Below are 19,488 nucleotides of genomic sequence, written 5' to 3'. Positions count from 1 at the left end.
CTTCAAAAATAATTTCGGATTGAAAGGAGACTTTTACGATAATAGGCTAAGAAGTATAATATCTGTAAATATCGAAAAAACACATTTTGTTTTAAATACATGCCTATCAAAGCTTACAGACACAAAAATTATTACAAAATATTTTAACATTTTTATAGTGGGAAAACTATATTTGTTTTCGAACTCATTATTTGTTAATGTTTCTTAGATGAAATTATAATTTAATATGAATTAGATTGTGTAACTCAGAAATACAGGTAAACCCTTACGAACTTCAATTGTTCATTATTATAATTTACAGGATAATCTGTTGCAAGTTCACAGCGTATATTTGAAAAGGCGCATAGACAACTGGTATTTTGTTTTAAAATTCTATTTTGAAAAGGCAAAATGTCGCTGTTCGGGGTTGTCAAGCTATTTTCTCATCGCAATGTGCCGTTCTGGCGCATAGTATGTATGAAACTCTACAGATTGGCGTGTGCGTTGTATTTTATTTTAGACAAGACTTGACGACTAAATAAAAAAGTCCATGGCTATCTGTTGGATAATACTTATCACTTATTCGGTTTTTCGTAAACATCGGTAACAAAACAAATTGAAATATCAATGAAGTGGATGGAATACACTTTAAAGCGTGATACGCGGTGAATGACCAACACTAAGGCTTAGGAATTTTATACCTACTGTTGTGGTTTGGTCATGGAGGAAAAAGCAGACAGTGAAAACAGTTACAGTGATGATAGTAGCAGTTCTTCCGATAGTTCCAGCGGTAGTTCCGACTGCGATGAGGAAGTCACTGAACCAGTACGAATTCTTGGGCACACCCTAGAGCTACCTCAGGAGTTATGTGAGGACTATTCCATTTTTAAAGAGTTCTTTTCAATGAAAACTTGGGAAAGTCTAGAAGATAAACACAAGGAGTATCTCAAAGAATATCTTCCAAAGTTCCCAGAAAATGACGAAGAAGAAAAAGATACAACACTTAAAATGTTATTTAACTTTGAGCCATTTCATTTCAAGTCACCTTTGAATAACTTTTTTAGTAATCTTAGACAAGGTAATTACAGACCAGATATTGCTAGAATGAGAAAGTTCTTGATGAAAGCCAGAACTAAACAACAAAAACACAAGGTAATCTGTTTTGTACTTGTTATGTAAACAAAATAATACTAATGTTTTTCCATTATAAACAGACTTAAGAAAGCTTTTTAATATTTGATTAGTTTCAAGTATGTGCAAATTAAATTGTTGTAGACCAAATCTTACTATGCAAAAATGTTGCCGGAAGTATTAATTGCTCGGGAGCGATTGCTTGCTACAGCAAAAGGAGGTCCTCCTGGTCCTATTCCTTTTCTTCCATTGCTTCCACCAAAACCATCAGCTAAAAACAGTTATAAACCTCTATATGTGAGAGCGAGACAAAGGTATTTTGAAGAGCTAGCTGCTATCTGGAGTGAGGTAGGCGGAGAGGAATCTGAAGATGATAATTATCCTGAAGGCCCATCTGAAAATACATTTAAAAAGAGAAAAACAATGCAATCCAGTCAGGTATATTGTAAACAATTCAATTTATCTCTAAAGTCTTATTTTCCAAAGCTCATACATATTGTTACATGGATATGTTACTTTTATTTTCTAACTCAAGAGTAAGCTTCAAGAATCATTTTGCAATTTACAATTCAAATGGTTCATGCAATGCCATTGTAGAAATCTATTGTGATGCAAAAATAAATGTAAACATATAGGTCTTAGAATTCATATTGTATGGACTATGGTGTATTGTTTTGCAACTTTCTATTATATCCCTTCATTGTTGTATATAATTTGATATTTCCTATAAGAATAATTATGTCAAAATGTTATCATATTGTGAAAAAAGAAGATCAAATAGAATTAATAAGCATATTATAAACATACGGCGATTTCAGAGTGGTGATACAAATGTATCGGGAACGCTTGGTATAACCGACCCCTCACATCCAGCGTCTTTGGATTGTCTTAAAAATGTCCTCGCAACTCACAGAGCTAGACGACAGTTCAGAGAAGTATGTTAACAACTATATTAACTTATTAATACATTAAAATAATATTTAAAAATGCCATTTTGTATTTTAGAATCATCCGGAACTTAATACAACCGGCATTACCTTGAATGACATAAAGCAAAGGGTAGCTTTGATGAATGGTACAAAGAAACTTATGTTTGGTGGTCAAAAGACAGATGCTCCCATACAAAAAATAAAGAAAGGTGCTAAAAAAGATGCCAATAAACAGAAGCAAGATGGCAAAGGTGCAAAGAAAATCAAAGAAGATATTGATAGTATCGAAAATAAACCTCTGTTACCAAACATTAAAATTAAATGCGAAAGAGAGGAATCGGACTCCGAGAGTTCGTCATTCTTAGATCCAGTGACGAGTCCGAAACTTACTAAGAGACTGTCAGAACATGTGGATATAAAACAAGAGGTTCCAGATATGAGATATCACAAGTAAGCTATTAATGTGCTTTGTTTTTTTGTTACTTAATAAATATTCTAATTCATTGATACAAGAACAATTGAGGTTGAAACATGATACCTCAAGAATATCACATATAAAGTTATAAATTCACACGCCTTCTTAATAGTTAAGTTACAAATACATTTAAAAATCAGTTTTTGACTTAACATATTAATACTATTAGATTTGCAAACCAATGGAAAGTTTTTATAGAAACTAATAAGTTTTCTGTAAAGTTAAATTAGATGATTTTTTTAATGTTAATGAATTTAATTTTAATATTTGTACTTTAATATGTATTTAGGACATAAATACAACATCATATTAAAAATGTTCACTATCAAATGATTACAAGGTAATTTATTTTACATATCACTACACACATCCAAATGTCTACTTTAATATTATAAGTAATGAAAATTATATTCTGCCTAGTATTTATTTTTATGTGTATCTATTTACAGTGCAAATTGTCACGATGGTGACATTGAAAGGACAATAAAACAGGAGCCTCAAGATACTCTACTCTCGATGCAGAATCAATCCAGAGTTGTTCAACCCGTGCCTATAAAATTGGAAGATTTGGATGGAATAGGTGTGTTTATGAGATAATGCTGATTGCTATAACGGAAACAAACTTAAGCATACATAACTTCTTATATATGCATAACCAGGTTTTATCAATTACTTTCTAATGCAATTGTAATCTTTATTTGGTTGATTTTAAAGATATTAATATAAAATATTATAATTTTTACTCAACAACACATTTAGATTAATTTGGTTTCTATCATTCGTTACTGTGTTCCGCTTTATCTATATTTTATTAAGCATAGATTCAGAAATTATATCATTCAAGTAATATTGAGTCTGGCATATATAATACTATCACAATCGATATTTTTTTTAAATTTAGGATCTTAGTCTCCAAATAGTCGGGGATAGTACAAATTCGAATAGCTAGCATTAGATAATTCCCTGTATCTCCAAAGGAACAACGTTAAAACTTGATATTTTTTAAAATTTAATAATTTTCAAGGTAATTTTTTCTCATTGTGAAAAAATGACCTTAACAGTCTTAATGACTGTAATTAGAAAATTATTAAGTTTTAGCCTTGCTCTGTTAGTCTTCTAATGCAGATACGTAGAATTATTAAATGCTAGTGACTCGGATTTGTACTATCCCTTATGGAATGTCATATCAAAAAAACTATCTGACATATATAAAAATCTTAATGACAGATATGATGGCCTTACCGGTGGAGTTAGCAGACGATTCTGGCGAAGTACTCCAAGATACATCAGGAGAGAACGATGAAAGCCTTCTAGAGGGAGGCGAGGCTCTGACAGAGATAACTCACGCTAACTTCCTTTCTCTGGTGCGAGCCTTATTTCCGGCGAAGGCAGCCCATAGGGCATCCAAGCAACAGTTACATGCTAGATGCGCAGCTGTCATGAGATCTCCAATCGCTCCACTGAATACTTGGTATAATTGTAAGTGTTTATGTATAGAATGGCATCTAAAACATGCAGGTTTTAAATTATTTATTAGTATTTTAATATTACAAATGTTAGTTAAATGTATTATGACAGTAACGGAAGCATTTTTGGAATTAAATTTGAAACAAAAGAGTATAGTATGAAAAAAAAAAATTTACAAGTATTACATGAACCTGTGATATATATTCTTATTTACTTTGTCGGTTAAGTAATAAAGCTGTTACTCTTTTGATTTAAATATTTAGTTTAATGTAGTTTAAATGTTCTTGTTATTTGGTATTGGTTATTCTGAAGAGATTAATTAATTTGATTGTAATATTTTTACCGATCATAATTTCAGTGTCGGATGACTGGTGTGCTGAATTAGATTCAGCACTGGATTTCCTCGCCGGGGAGAGGGGACCCCATCCAGAAGATTTTGTACCATATTTACAATATATACCTGAAACGGAAGTGAGTTTACATTCATATTTGTAATCTTTAAGACCTCAATGCTCTATTATTAAATGGATTTTGGTAAATAATAATCTTACAAGTACAATACTCTATATTTTATGTTAATAGTGAACCTCTCATTTCTTCACCTACTGAAAATCCACTAACTTATTCTAGCAAAATTAAATTAAAAATCACTATACACAACACCCCCATTTTTTTTGGTTTCTCTAACCGCTCCACGTTAGGCCTGCAGCGTCGACAAGTTTCGTTATTGCCCACTTTGGGAAACACTGATCTAATGTAATAATAATAATGCAACCTCAGATGTATCAATGGATCGGCGCCGGTCGAGACTGCGACGCCTTGCTGGGTCGACTCTGTGAGAGGTGGAGGCGAGCCGAGCCGCCGAGAGCACCGCCCGCACCGCCGCCAAGGTACGGCATCTATGACGTGACTACTATATGATGATTGGATGACGTCACTGTAACACGAACACTCGCTGACGTCTTACACGCACGACGACTCGATGACGTCATTAACACACGAGGACTTCAAGAACATGTTAAAGTAGTGAATTTCTAGTGACCGCGACAATTTTCTCGGTTTAAAAAATAATGTTATACATCGATTATGTCAATATGTTACGTACTTATAAGAATTATAAGCCAATTCAAAATACCTCTACATATGTATGTTTATATTGATTTATATATACATATTTATGTGTTAAATTATTAACATATAATTTTTTTGTTAAATCTTCATATAATTTTATAAGTCATAAACATCAATATGTTCTCACAGAAACAGTAAAATATATTTTTGCATTTTTATATGGACGGACATCAAGTTATTAATAGAAGTTTGAAGTAATCTATCTTCTGATCTTTAATGTGATATGTCATGAACAAATAATGTATATTTTTTTAGGTATCCGAGTTCGTGGGTAGTTCGACAACCGACGACCATGGAGATAGCAGACTTCCGGTCACAAGAGCGGAGGAGATTCGCTTCCGCGTCTAAACCATTCACATACGTACAATATGAGTATGTTTATATAATATAGTTACATATAATGATATAACCAGATGTCTGAAGGAAATTAATGACAATAAATAGAATATATAATATAGAATAAAAAATACGAGGACAATTTACTCATATCCGTTGTTTCAGTTATAGCTTTGAGAAACATATATATGAACTACATATACTTATATAATTTATACTACCCAAAAAAAGCAATTTTAATGGAATATTTATTATTTACCTATTCCTATAAGAATGTGTCAGTCATGGAGGATATTTCGGAAATAGTGTGTATATAGCTTTATATACAATATGTTTGTATTGCATGTTATGTAGATTTTAAGTCCAACAGTGTGACTCCAGCTTCATAACTATTGTATTTCTATGTTGATATTTCTTAAGTGAAATTTACGCGCAACGGTGTGCTAGCTGTCAACACTGCCACGAATAGTGGTATAATGAGATCTAAGATTTTTATTTTCATTGAAATGAAAGTACATAATATGCTGTATAGTAATCGAAACGTGGAGAGTATGTCTTTAAACACGATTATAAATTTGAACTGGTGTTATTTTCAGTTATAGGTCGGTCGTGGGTCCTGCGACGGGTCAACGCGCTGGGTCAGCGGGGTCCGCGCTACTAGCGCCCTCTAGACCTCGCGCCGCCGCGTTTTTGCCGTTACTAAGGGACGCTCTAGCACGACTGCCTAACGGAGAGGGGTCGAGGAGAGATATCGTCATACTACTCAGGTGAAGATCATAGATAGAGATCTAATATAATGATTATTATAATTAACTATAATATTCTATGACAGTTATCTCAATACATAGCGGGGATGGGTTATATGATACGATTTTGAGGCGTAAATGTGAAACTTGAAAATAAGACATCTACGTTATTGCGATCAATGTTTAACCAAATTTTGTAGCGTAATAATAATAATAATAATTTTGTTTATTTCAGACAATTTACAGTTTATTTGTTAGTTACAAAAAAAAGAACCCTTACAACTATGTGTTATCTTAATTAAGCTTTACATAAATCAGAATTATTATATTCTTATTTAGAATCCGAATATCTCAAGTGTATCGTTAGATTTATTTTCACCCAAAAATAATAGTACAATACAAAATAATATAGTAACACGTAAATGGTAACATTTTCATATTTTTTTTTGCTTGTTAAATATAAGGCAAGTCACGATACTAATAAATAGTCAAAGTTTATTTTTATGTTTATATCGATGTTGATAATATTCTTCCTATTCTAGAATGTCTCAATGGATCGTGCCCTGCAGTGAGCAAGCCCTATCAAGCGCCGTTGCCACTGCACTCGAGAGACTGTTGGCCGTCAAAAGGGATCCCATAGTCAAATACGACCAAAGAACGGCGGTGTGGACGTACCTGCACAGACACAAGTGAATATTTCGTATACGTATTTTATAAAAAAAATATATTTTAATGATCGTGTATTTTACGCTTTATAAAATCCGTCATTGTTACGGACGTGTATGTATAGTCTTGTTGTATGTATTTATATGTTGGTATTCACGATTTTCAATTCATACTTTTTTCTCCTATTAAAATTAGTTTGTCTAGAAGGTCTCGCTCTCAAGCGGTTATACCGCTTCTTGTGTTTTTTAATTTTTCAGTAACATCTTTTTTTATTACTGTCCCATGAATATTGTTTGTAATAAACGATATTATTTTTAGGAGCGAAGAGGATTGGAATAAGAGTGTACGCAGTCGCGCCAGCAAGGCCAACGTTTCCTCACATCAGGTTACTTCGCCTCAAACACCCGTAAGAATTTATAAGATGTGATCTGGTTTTCAGAAAAATTAATTCTATCTCTCTCTATCGTCCGTATCTCTGTCTATCGTCATGTGAAGTGGGGTCTTTAAGATTCCATCAAAGTATAAAGCGTTGATTGCACGATTAAAACCTCCTACAACTCAGAACTAACGCTGAAATGAAATGTACTGAATTTATTTTTATTGACTTCAAGTTTTTTGTTTGTGAAACATGGTGTTATTAAAATATAAGAATAACTTATAATTACGATAACCACATTAACTTTTTTAATATTATGTAAATCAGAAACTAAAAGTATAACATTCCTAGCAACGTATTGACACTTGTCTATGAGGAAATATCTAAATCTATATATCTATTCTATATAATGAGTCTATACAGTACTAACCCAGTTCTATTATTTTCCATTACAGATGGACCTCGACGTGGCTAACGTTGAGGAGGTCGGGGATAATGCCTCTGATAGTGATGTCGACGTAGACGACACCTCTCCCAGCGCAATGCCACATTTATCATCCGCCCAATTGTTAATGCAAGCCACACAAGCCACGAAGAAACACATACAGATAAATAAACCGAAAGGCAAACTCGTAGCGACACCGCAGAAGCCTCGAGCGGTTCCCAAGCAACCGAAAGTACCATCACTAGTACAAATGAAGCCGGCTGTCAAACAAATGACTACGAATACGCCAAAAACAGTGCCGAAGCCGGTGATCCAAGCTAATTCAAAAACTAGTCTATTGACAAACAAACCAGCTGTGAAGACTCAGGCTAAGCAGGTTAATACTAAGGTGAAGCAGAGTTTGCCCTCGCCCAAGCAGAGCGGGAAGCAAGGTGTGATAGTTCAGACGGTCAAACAGAACGTGCCGCCGTTAACGAAGCAGAACAGCGACACTATGTTGACTCAAGTCAGCCTTCCGTCCATAGTCGTAGCTCCGCAGAGGTCGCCACTCATGAAGCAAAAGTCCGCGATAGAAACATCACAAGTCCCGGTAATTTATCATTTTCATAATATCTTTCAGTGACTTTCAGTGCCCTTTGAATCAGGTTTCTAAATAATATTATGTCCTTCTGTTTGTAGAAATTATTTAACATGCAACTAACTTATATATGACTAAATAGTTGTCCTACATATATACAGTCTATATTTTTTTATTTCTTTAAGTATATACTGTATATGTATATATTTTCAGGTTTCATTAAATATTTCCGTACAACCCTCGTCAACCGCTATCCAAAGCAACGTGGCGCCATCTATACATCAGAATAGCGCCAGTCAGTCGGCAAAGGCAAGTCAATTATTAAATAAAATCTAATATTACTGACCTTAATTTAACTCTTTGGTTAATTTCTTTTATTGTTAACATGTTAATGTGTTCAATTTTGATCTCTAAAATAATGACCGTTAAGGTCAGTATTTATTTAAACGTATTCTGTCATATATAATGTTTATCATTCCAGTTAGCTCAAGTAACTCGCTCGTTGTTAATAAGACCCTCCACGGTGCAGACTTCAACAACCTCTGCCGTAGTTTGTACACCGACGACACAGGTAACTAACTGTGTTATTGAAATAAAAAACATATAAAAACACTTATAACGCATAATTTTAATGAGATCTAAGACTTTCGCGAGTATTCATTAAAATAAAACAAATGTGTTTCGGATTTACTACGCGAATTTTATTATTTCAACCGTAATCTCGTCTGCCCGCGATCATGGTTACTGAAAAGTAAACGAAACGTCGGGATTATGTAGTTTTTAAAACAATCAAATTCACGTAGTATATCCGAAAAATATTAGTTTTATTTTAACGCATAATTTTGTTTAGTATACGACTCTAAGATTATTATTTTTTTATATAAAATTTGTTTGCTTTGTTTTAGTCCAAATTAAGATTTTAATTCATACTTTAATGACTGAAAGGAATGAAACGTCGACATCTTTAAAAATATATAATAAAATATTAAACGGAAGTAATATTAAAAAATTTACATAATAATAACCTTAAAGGAATAATACATTTTTAAGTTTTCAATTATATTAACTGACACCAGTAGAAATATTTGATAGTTTTTTAGATATTTTTTATTTTTGTACATAAATCCTAGGTGACACCGAGCGCCAGACGTGGTATAGTGAGAGTCCTGAGTCCGGCGACGCCTTCCTCGGGGAAATCATTAATATCTCCAAGGGCACTCATGCATCAGAGTAAGAGTATATTTAAATAGTTTATAACAAAGATTTAGTACAAAAATGTTAAGTATATGTAAATATTCATACTTATAATTTTGTTTGGTAATTTGTAGGTATACCCACGACGAAAAAGCGCTCAATCATACCCGGGACTACATCAGTTACTACCATAGCACAGGTATATGTGAATATATATAATGTAAGTATAAGTAAATATTTTTTTCATATATATTATCTCATATATATTATTTATATTTCAGAGCACATCGAGTCCGACCAACGTCGTATCTAGTATACCTACAGCTGTAACGTCTTCAGTTACAACGAGAACTGTACAGTTGGCTGGCGGTCGAACAGTTCAGTTGGCTGCCAATCAAACTGTACATTTACCGAGTGGCCAAGCTGTACAATTAACTTCAGGACACACGCTTCAACTTTCTTCTCTTCAGTTACCAACACACAGCGTCAGACTGCCCAGTGGACAAACTGTTCAACTGGCGTCGCCACAAGTAAGGGCTGTATCTACAACACAAGTGAAAAACCCAAGTCCGAAAGCACAGACATCGTCACCGAATATCAAAGCTATGAACCAATCAGTACAAATTCCAGTATCAACGGTGCAATTAGGCCAGACTGTCCAAATAGCTGGCCAGACGGTGCAATTGGCTGGACAGAGTGTACAGTTGACTGGACATACAGTCAAATTACCGAGCGGCCAAAGCGTACAAGTCGCCAGTCAGAATGTGCTGCCATCACAGAGCGTGCAATTACCTAGCGGTCAGACTGTACAGTTGGCAAGTGGTATGCAGACTGTACAGTTAGGCCAAAACGTTCAGTTAAGTGGACAGACAGTGCAAATGCCTAGTCAGAGTGTTCAGTTGGGATCTCAGACTGTGCAGATCGGAGGTCAGACTGTTCAGTTGGGCGGCGGTCAGACGGTACAGTTGCCGAGTGGACAGACTCTACAGTTGTCTGGTGGCCAAACCGTACAGTTGTCCAGTGGCCAGACCGTACAGTTGTCCAGTGGTCAGACTGTACAGTTGTCTAGTGGCCAGACGTTACAGTTGGCGAGTGGCCAGACGTTACAACTGGCTAATCAACAAACCCCGAAATCCATAGCGCAAGTGGTTAGAACCCAGCCTACCGGTGATAAAACATCTCAACCAATTGTCGCCAAGTTGCTAACTAATGCTCAGGTTTGATATAATTACATTTTTTCTTTCTTTTTTTCTCTCTTTCTATTTTCAATACAAACCGAAAAATATATATACGTATACATAGCAGTACTTTCAACTTCACTATAAGACAGTAGACTGTACATCTTAAAATGAACGATATAAAAAAAAATTAATAAATATTTTTTTAATTGTTGTTACATATACATTTTGTCCAAAAAACTATAAGTTAGTCTTACACTTTCTGTCTCAAGAATATTTTTGGTACCCTGTAAGTATTTTCGTGATTGCTTAGAGATAATCAATCTGAACCTTATTTAATCCATGAAGACCGAAATGTGTTTCATTTAAAATACAAATAGGAAACATAAAATGAAAAAATCATCAACACGAGCGGATTCGAACCTGCGACCCGCAGAATATCTGTTTGCTGTTAATTAAATAATTTAGCCATCGTGTCCTATCTCGACTCTGTGGTGATATATCGCGTAAATAAATAACTCAATTCACATTATGTGACCTAAGACTTTCGCGAGAAAAACTAATATTTTCTTTCGGATTACTACGCGTTTGAGAATCTCTCATCTCGTCTGGCCGTGAACAGGTTTGCTGCATAGTAAGCGAAAAGTCGGGAGTATGTAGTTTTAAAAATAATAAAATGACGCGCAGTACTCCGATATTAGTTTCATTATAGGTTCTTTAGGTTCGAGTTTAGTTAGTTAATATTTTTTTCATTCTATATTTACTGTACGAATGTTAATTCAACTGTTTTTAATGTAGCTTTCTAGTTATAAAACGTATTTTATGAGTATATATATATATATACTCATTAATGCATTATACTTTAGACCCAGATGATCTCACTGGAGGGTGTCGTGGGGTCTCGCGGCAGAGGAGGCCGGGGTGGGCGCGGCGTACGAGTCCTAGCGCCGGCGTCCAGGCTAGCTAGACCCCTCTTATTGACATCAGCTAAACCTCTCCATAACATTATATTACAGGTACTCTATAGTATGTATGTATATTAAGACTTTCGGCAGTAGACGTCTAAATTTTAATGAATCTTAACACAAAGTGATTACACACAAGAAAAACATAGTTTATATATATGTGAAAGGCAAAATCCTAAAGGGCGTCTTAGATAATTTACTAGTTTTATCACAATTCACAAGCTCACCAACAAACATTAATTGATTTTCGAAATATATACTATTCTCGGGAAAGGTCTTTAACGCTAGATATAATATATTTTTGCTTTAATAATTAATAATTTGTTTATCGTGTAATAACGCAATTTTAATTCCATAGCAATCGGACGGCACCATACGAGTGACGTCATCGGGAGGGACTTCAACATCACAGACAATAGTTTTAAGTAATATAGGTATGTGTGTCATAATATATGTGGTTGGTAAGAGATTAGCAAGGAATAGCATAAGAAGGTGATTTTGAGTCACAGGAATTAACTTATGTACTAATTAGTATTGATTTTTTTGTTATTTCAAAGGTTTATAGTACAACGGCATGAAATAATATGCATTTATATATAGATTAAATATTTGTAATTCATCAACAGGCTCTCAAACCGTCACCACGCCTACAACCACAGCACCGGTGTTGAAACTGCAGCAGGTATAAATATCGTATCATATCATTATCATATCACAGTGATGTATCATAACAGAAATATTATCATAAATATTATCATCACAGGTGAATCCGATACATCAGGTTAAACTTCCACAGGGAATTAAAATTCAACAGGTGATATGCATGTTACATTAGAAGCATGGGATTGGCATGGACCAGGGGTTATAGGATTATAAAATATAACATAAACTTTAACATTGTAGATTAACATTTAACATTTTCAATTGTATGAACATTATTGCACACACGTTTGGTATGATATGAGTACTGATGAGGGTGATGTTGCACGGTTTTATGCATATAATGACATATGAATTAGAAATAATATTATGTATGTATAATTTAATTATGATTATAGTTAAAATTTCATAAAAAATATGTCCGAGAAATTGTATGCGATTGTTTAAATATTTGTCATAAGTAATACGTATGATTCTGAGACCTAATTATAATTAATCTATTCACTGAGATGTTTGCTCACCTACTGTATATTTTCACTATATCTTACACACTAAATTTCCTCTTAGAGTTTGGTTTTGAATGAGAATTTCACTATATGAGATTAGTTTATGAGAAAATTGACAACACACACACAAACACACACACGCAAACATGGAACACAATTTTTTTTAAGTCGGTCAAGGAATTTTTGAGATGTATTATAAGTGTATGGTATTTTATATAATATTTATTATATTAATATTATTTCAGGCTGTGACTACGACCACAGCGACATCTAGCGGTGTGAGGAGTGTCCTGATGGACGGCCAGCAATTGAAGTTGGTTGGAGGAAGACACGTGCTCGCCCGCCTCCTAAAACAGGCACCCCCCTAATTATACAATTATACACTTTATACATTAACTTAGTATTAAAATATACGATACCTTTAACACGTGTCAACATGGACCAACTAAGTACCTACAGTTTCCTGTTGTTTGTAAACCTCCTAACATGATTATATCGATTCAGGTTTATGAATGAATCTAAACTTTTAGCAGCGTGAGTACGAGAACATGTGTTAAGGGTGTCGTGCGCTTAGGGGAGTTGATTTTTTACTAATGCTTAAAAAAAAAAATTTTTCATGGAAATGTCATGTAAATCCACATTACGTAAAATTCCATGTTCACGTAAAGCGTCGTAGAAAATTAATTTTGCTGAGCCCCCATTATACACAAGTTTAAATTCGTTGTGTAAATATTATATACATAATGTTAATGTGTACTTTTTGTTTCGTCTGTTTTTGAGCCGCAATAATATATTTAAAGTATCGGAAAATTTAAATTTTCGTGTCATTTACAATAAATTATGAGATTAAGGGATTAATGTGTACATTTAATTACTCGTACATGTACATACAGACCAAAAATGTGTTCTGAAACAATTTTATTATATACATTTTTCATAGAAAAGTCGAGAAACCTTTTACTTATACTTTATACCGTTCATTTGAAGTCTCCAAGTAAACAAACGAAGAAAATTAATGTATAATATATAAAATTTTGTTTTCATACAAATGACAATTTTTTTGTGTTTCCATTCTTACATTATAAGGACCCCAAAATTTTCCATTTATTTATTTATTTTTTATTATGATACAAATTAATTTTTTTTTATTTTAGAATTTAAAAAAAATTAACAGAAAAGAGAGATATTATTCTTATTTTCTCAGAAATGTGCTTATATTTATAGCTGCATTATCAAATATTCCTATTATTGGGTTTTTCGATTTTTTTATGCGAATGTATAAATAAAAGTAGTTTGCTTATTGTATGGTGTCTAAATTCAGTTCGGAAATTTTTTTTAAACGATCTCAAAGATCTATTCGAGTAGTCGTCAGGAAGTTTTATTCATTATAAATTGCTTTTGTTTCTTTTAAATTTAACTTAACATATATTAAAATTTAATTACTTTGTAAGTCAAGTTATTTTTTAGTGTTACAACATTTTAACTGTACTAAGGTCGGTAACCTGTAAAAAGTATGTAGAGCTATATTTTAATGATTCATTATATATTTATTTACTCTTATGTAGATATTATATTTTGCTTTTATTTCTTATAATAATAAAAAGTTTAATTTCTTATTTATTGTATGATAAATTGTAAGATTTAGTTTTTAGTGATTTAGATAAGTTTAGGTTAAAGTCTTCATCTGAATGATAATTGGTTGCAATATTTCGGATTTTTTTGTACAATATAAGTCAATTAATATTTGTAGTTTTTTTTTTTTTTATTTACACGAAAGTTCATTAAAAGAATGTTTTATAGGTGGGAAAACATAATTTATTCGAGTATTTATGTACACGGTGTTATCCAGCGTAGAAAATAATCACACTGCCCAAAACTATTCTAACACAAAAGCTAACTTACATATAAAATGTGCGGTATTATTATCGTTAAAATATCGCTAGCGTGATATCTGTGGTCTCGATTGTAGCGTACGGCTTTAATCCTTATCCGCTAGATGTCGCTTTGACGTAAAAGCTTCGTGATTGGTGTAATTCGATCCAATGGCGTTGCGTATAAAAGCCATTCCATTTTCAAATTTATAATTAATTATTTTTTTTTTCTTAACCTAACATCGACGAAACGAACAAAAATCTCTGTCTAAAATAAACTCACTGAAACGCAATCCTATTCAGTCTTATTTCTATTTTCAAATTATACAATAATAGTGTCCAACGATGAAGAATGATACATTTTTTTTTTAATTTGATATTATATTTTGCCTTACACTATAACTACACCAAAAATAATACGCTTATTATATACCACAGGGTTTTGTTAATACTGACGAGATGTCGGAACTTTCAGAGATATGATATACTTTATTGCAATTTTTTTTTTATTGAAATCTCGAAAACTAGTATTTGGGTTTTGTTTTTTTTTTTTTTTTTTTCAAATGTAAACGAAGCTAATTTTCAGCCTTTTATTCACAGTGTACCGATTATTTTGTAGATATTTAACAAAAATAATTTTAACTGCTTTGGCATTTAATAATCTTAATTAATTAGTCAAAATCTAAGTTAATATCACTCGTTAAGCAGAATTATATCGTATCTCTGAATATGCTTTCTAAAGGCCCTCGCGCGAAGCCCTACACTCCATTATACTGATAGGCACTCAAAATTATTTAAATCTGAACGAACAACGATCCGCACGAATACAAATTGTTTTAAAAAACCGACAAAGTTACCTAACGTATCAATTCCATTTTTATCAATTATTATTTTAATATCCAAAAAATGTATCAGGGTTTTATAAATGTGCCCTTAAATATATAAGCCTAAAACAACATGTCAGGAGCAAGATCAATACATCAGTCTAATAACGACCCGAATGATTGTCACACCTAATTTGCGTTAGTTACAATCAACTCAATATATACGCGTGAATTGCAAAGCCATCCAAGAAAGTAATCTTCTAGCAGAATCCATCACACCCGTTGCTAGTACGTGAGGAGATAAAAAATGCTCATGGGAAGCATCACTCTTCGGTTTCTTCTTGATTATCGGCTGTGAGTAAGTTAGTGTTGTCGTCTGCTTGCAAATCGGCGGTCAACTTCTGGAACAATCGCATCCGATTACGTAACTATAGTTAGTGACAAAGTATTGCCGGTATAAATATACATTGATGTCACGTGATAAAATTTCTTACCCCTATTTGTGCTGAAGCGTTTGTCGTTCTTTTGCGGCGTTTGACAGCTAACGCCAGCAATAGAACCAGGGCAATGGAGGACAGTGCTGCTATTAACAGCGGCAGCAGAAGATTATCTCCCGGAGAATAACCCTGTGGAATGTCTTATTTTTTATTTCATTTCATATTCATTTATCGCCATGACTATGATGTAGAATAACGCGAAGGAACCTAACAAACGATGTATTGGATACTATATTATTAAATAAATTTTATTTATCTGTTAATATTATACTAGCTGTTACCTACGACTCCGTCTGCGTAAGAAAAACAATAAGAAACAATGAAAAAGCTAACCTCCGTATGCGCCCTGCCACCCACTCGCGTTTTATAATTTCGAGACGGGGATTCGGGATCTTGATAAAAGTTACTCCTTATTACATCAGCTACCTACCAATAAAAGTCCCGTAAAAATCGGTCCAGCCATTTCAGAGATTAGCCGGAACATACAGACAGACAAAAATTGTAAAAAAAATAATATTATGGTGTATGTACCGTATACATTCATATGCATGTAGTAAAAAACGGTTATTTCAATATTACAAACGGACACTTCAATTTTATTTATATGTATAGATTATAGTATCATGTCTATTTAAATTTCAATATCATTCACATCATTCCATTCCTATTTAAAGCGAGCGGTTGACAAACAGCGTTATCAAATGTAAGAAATAGATTAATTCCAATGGTCGTATCATTTTAGCACGCTGAAAAGAATTTTAATTGTATTTTTTAAGAACAATATAGACCTAACAAGATCTCATTAGCGGCACTTTTGTTAAAAATAAATAAAAGGGAGCCGTAGGCACAAAACAAATTTTAATTGCCGTCTCTTATTAAGAGGTGACGGTTTGAGAATAACATTTTTCATTTAAATTAACACCTAACCTACACGAATTGTATTAATTTATGAGGAACGCCGGAGACTGGCGAGTTATACTTACTTTTAGAATTAAATTTTTTTATATTTCAAACATTAAAGATTTCAATGGATTACTTTTTGAGATAAATTGTTACTATTAGATATTGTTATTTATGTAGTTATACGAGATAGTAGGTTAATAACTTAATAGCAGTCAAAATTGCAATAAATTTCGATAGCACATTTAGTCACTAACTACCTAAATACTTTTACTAATTTCAAAGTTTATATCAATATAAAAATTTTAATATGAAATACTATAAATGGAATGTTTAAAATCTCTGTTGATCATTTTAATATTTTTTTTCTGTATACCGAAAATGTTATGGGCGTGTAGAAAAATAACTAAAAACAGAATTCTAAAAACAAAAAAAAATATATAAATATATAAGAAATTACACCCAACAGAGCGGATCTTGGAGCAAATTATATCAGACGTTTCATAATTGGCATCACCCAGTTCTTACCTTAAGAATTGGTTACGAGATTACTGAGCACGCAATCCATGCTCACGTAAATATAAACATTACACAAGTTATCTAACTCACGATCGTGCTTACCGTCCATTGAAAGTACGATGACGTATCAACGAATGGCCAGCGAGCTCCGTACCAGCCTGGTTCAGTCGCTTTCGAAACTGTCACTTCGTCTGAATCGGTAGCTTGGACTGAAGTTTCCGGTTTTAGAGGTGGCAGTGAGAAAACCTCATCCACCTCCAAAGATTCTTTGAACTCGTCATCATCGTCCACCGATAGTATGGCGTCTTTCAAATCTTTCATTTTTGCCTTGTCATTGATTTCGTTCAACTCAGTGGTGATCGCCGCGTGTGCTGTGGTCGGTTTTGTTGTTATTAAAACATCGTCGAAGGACTTTGAATTTGTTGTGGTTGGTTTTTCCGACGGGTTCATGGTTCGGGTGTAGTATTGAAATACGTTGCGGATAGTTAGCGGATCTGGAGTAACTGTTGCTCTTATTATAATGTCCTTTTCCCATGGTTTCATCGACATGGACATGTAATGGTCCAATAACCGGACACCACCAGGTGGTGTCCCAGCGAATGGAATTTCGTTATTATCTTCTGTAGGAATAGGTTTGATAGTGGTCGAAGACGACGAAAACTTCCAGGATCTTAGTGCAGGTAGCGTCCACGGTGGAGTAGTGGCCTTTTCACTAGCTAATGTGGTTGGAAGCGGTGTTGACGTTACCTTAGATGATGTAGTAGAAGTGGTACTTGACTCTAGTCTAGATATCAGAGTTGTCAACTCAGCAGCTACTTTCAGTTCTTTTTTGCGTGATTTTACCAGTTCTCGACCAGCTGGCGTCAATGGCGCCGCTGTTATCGTCTCGTGTTGTTCATGATGTAATCTTCTAGCATACAGAGCACCATTAAGAACGTAGAGCGGAACAGAAGCAAACGCTAAAGCCACAATTATACCGATAATTATTAACAATATATACTTCAACGCTGACTTTCTACGGGATCGCCGCACGTGAATCGAGGGACTATAATCACGGCCTTTTCCTTTCAAACCACTATTGCTTAGGACTTCTTCGGTTTGCGGTAATATGGTGTACTGAAGGCTATTTTCACCATGTCTCACTGTTTTGTACATGTTAGTAGATAGTCACAACAGAAGCACTAACCGATTATGTTCCCGTCAATTCTTATCACATACTCGATAATAAAAAATGGCACTGAAATGTACTATTGGTCTGTCGCGAATGTTGTGCTCGTTTGCTGCGAGTCATGGAATCTATTCTCGCTTTGTGAAGCTTTGATGGTTCTTTGCTTTTTCACTTAACAGGGCGCATGCGTAGCAACATCGAGCGGCTGCGCGGGGTCTTATCGTCTTGCGGCTCAACGGCCCCGACTTTTAGGTTATAACTCCTATGCCGGCTTCTATAAATTGTACATCACATTTCTGACAATAACAATAACAAGGCAGACAGCTCGCCTCATTAGAGACGTGATGGCACTGTACCGTCTAACGCATCTAGGTCTTTTCATATTTTATAATAAATTTTTAAGCATTATTCGTTCCTCATATGTGACTAGGTGAAAAATTAACTTTATTAAAGGATGTTATATCCAAAAGTATATAATTATGTTAATGTATATCTGTTTTAATATAATATTCATTAAATTTATGTATAATGGCAGGTAATAAATGCTTTGCAAATTGCAAAAAAAAAAAAAAGTTCTCAACTATATAAATGGATGATAAAGAAGCCGGTGAATCAGATTTCACTTGAAAGTTGTTGCGTCTTTCAGGTCTTCTTGTTTCTATGACTCAGATTTCCAGCAATTTACCTTTATAATGAATATGTCTGATAAATTTGGGGTTCGCAGCGCATCTGACTGACGCAGGCTAGGTGCTTACGAGGAACATAATATACATTTAAATATTGACAGTTAATTAACTCAGCGGTCCGTGTAGAGATTGATTGGTCGTTTAGCGTCGTCGCAAACACTATACAGAGGGTTTATTGTGATATAACATTGTTGTAGTCGTAAAGATTTATTATATTATTTTAGGGCCACATCTATTTTTTGACACCATTAATATTCTTGAT

General features: G+C 33.8%; 2 protein-coding genes across 4 annotated transcripts; one reads left to right on the top strand and one right to left on the bottom strand.

Annotated features, from left to right (window-relative positions):
• Positions 1-400: 400 nt before the first annotated feature.
• LOC116770494 (nuclear factor related to kappa-B-binding protein) lies at positions 401-14,510 on the top strand. 2 transcript variants are annotated; one of them, XM_032661973.2, is made up of 23 exons: positions 401-1,131; positions 1,255-1,548; positions 1,929-2,045; positions 2,116-2,489; positions 2,964-3,094; positions 3,742-3,993; positions 4,340-4,452; positions 4,762-4,871; positions 5,368-5,484; positions 6,045-6,215; positions 6,737-6,883; positions 7,179-7,266; positions 7,692-8,270; positions 8,472-8,567; positions 8,740-8,829; positions 9,389-9,488; positions 9,587-9,651; positions 9,734-10,669; positions 11,497-11,646; positions 11,954-12,029; positions 12,222-12,277; positions 12,359-12,409; positions 13,007-14,510. In XM_032661973.2, exons 1-23 carry the CDS (start codon positions 700-702, stop codon positions 13,127-13,129), a joined length of 4,668 nt encoding a protein of 1,555 aa, XP_032517864.2. In that variant the 5' UTR covers positions 401-699; the 3' UTR covers positions 13,130-14,510. The 2 variants fall into 2 exon arrangements, with proteins under 2 accessions (XP_032517864.2, XP_032517867.2); XM_032661976.2 differs by lacking the exon at positions 12,359-12,409.
• A 43-nt stretch (positions 14,511-14,553) lies between these two features.
• On the bottom strand, positions 14,554-18,697 carry LOC116770632 (uncharacterized). 2 transcript variants are annotated; one of them, XM_032662185.2, is made up of 3 exons: positions 17,475-18,697; positions 15,951-16,082; positions 14,554-15,857 (listed from the first exon to the last, which is right to left on the bottom strand). In XM_032662185.2, the coding sequence occupies exons 1-3, from the start codon at positions 18,525-18,527 to the stop codon at positions 15,780-15,782; spliced, it is 1,263 nt and encodes a 420-aa protein (XP_032518076.2). In that variant the 5' UTR covers positions 18,528-18,697; the 3' UTR covers positions 14,554-15,779. The 2 variants fall into 2 exon arrangements, with proteins under 2 accessions (XP_032518076.2, XP_032518078.2); XM_032662187.2 differs by having other exon boundaries at positions 14,554-15,854.
• Positions 18,698-19,488: the final 791 nt, after the last annotated feature.

Source organism: Danaus plexippus, chromosome 7, assembly GCF_018135715.1.
Source record: "Danaus plexippus chromosome 7, MEX_DaPlex, whole genome shotgun sequence".
Classification (NCBI taxonomy): Eukaryota; Metazoa; Arthropoda; class Insecta; order Lepidoptera; family Nymphalidae; genus Danaus; species Danaus plexippus.
The sequence above is the reverse complement of the archived record's forward strand: the minus strand, read 5'-3'. Positions and strand labels throughout refer to the sequence as shown.

Excerpts from the sequence above, each read along its gene's own strand:
- LOC116770632 (XM_032662185.2), bottom strand. The coding sequence starts at position 18,527 with ATGTACAAAACAGTGAGACATGGTGAAAATAGCCTTCAGTACACCATA. Across the intron at positions 16,083-17,474 it reads CATCGTACTTTCAATGGACG|GGTTATTCTCCGGGAGATAA; the intron begins GTAAGCACGATC and ends GACATTCCACAG. Across the intron at positions 15,858-15,950 it reads ACGCTTCAGCACAAATAGGG|AAGTTGACCGCCGATTTGCA; the intron begins GTAAGAAATTTT and ends CGATTGTTCCAG.
- LOC116770494 (XM_032661973.2), top strand. The coding sequence starts at position 700 with ATGGAGGAAAAAGCAGACAGTGAAAACAGTTACAGTGATGATAGTAGC. Across the intron at positions 2,490-2,963 it reads CCAGATATGAGATATCACAA|TGCAAATTGTCACGATGGTG; the intron begins GTAAGCTATTAA and ends ATCTATTTACAG. Across the intron at positions 3,095-3,741 it reads GGAAGATTTGGATGGAATAG|ATATGATGGCCTTACCGGTG; the intron begins GTGTGTTTATGA and ends TCTTAATGACAG.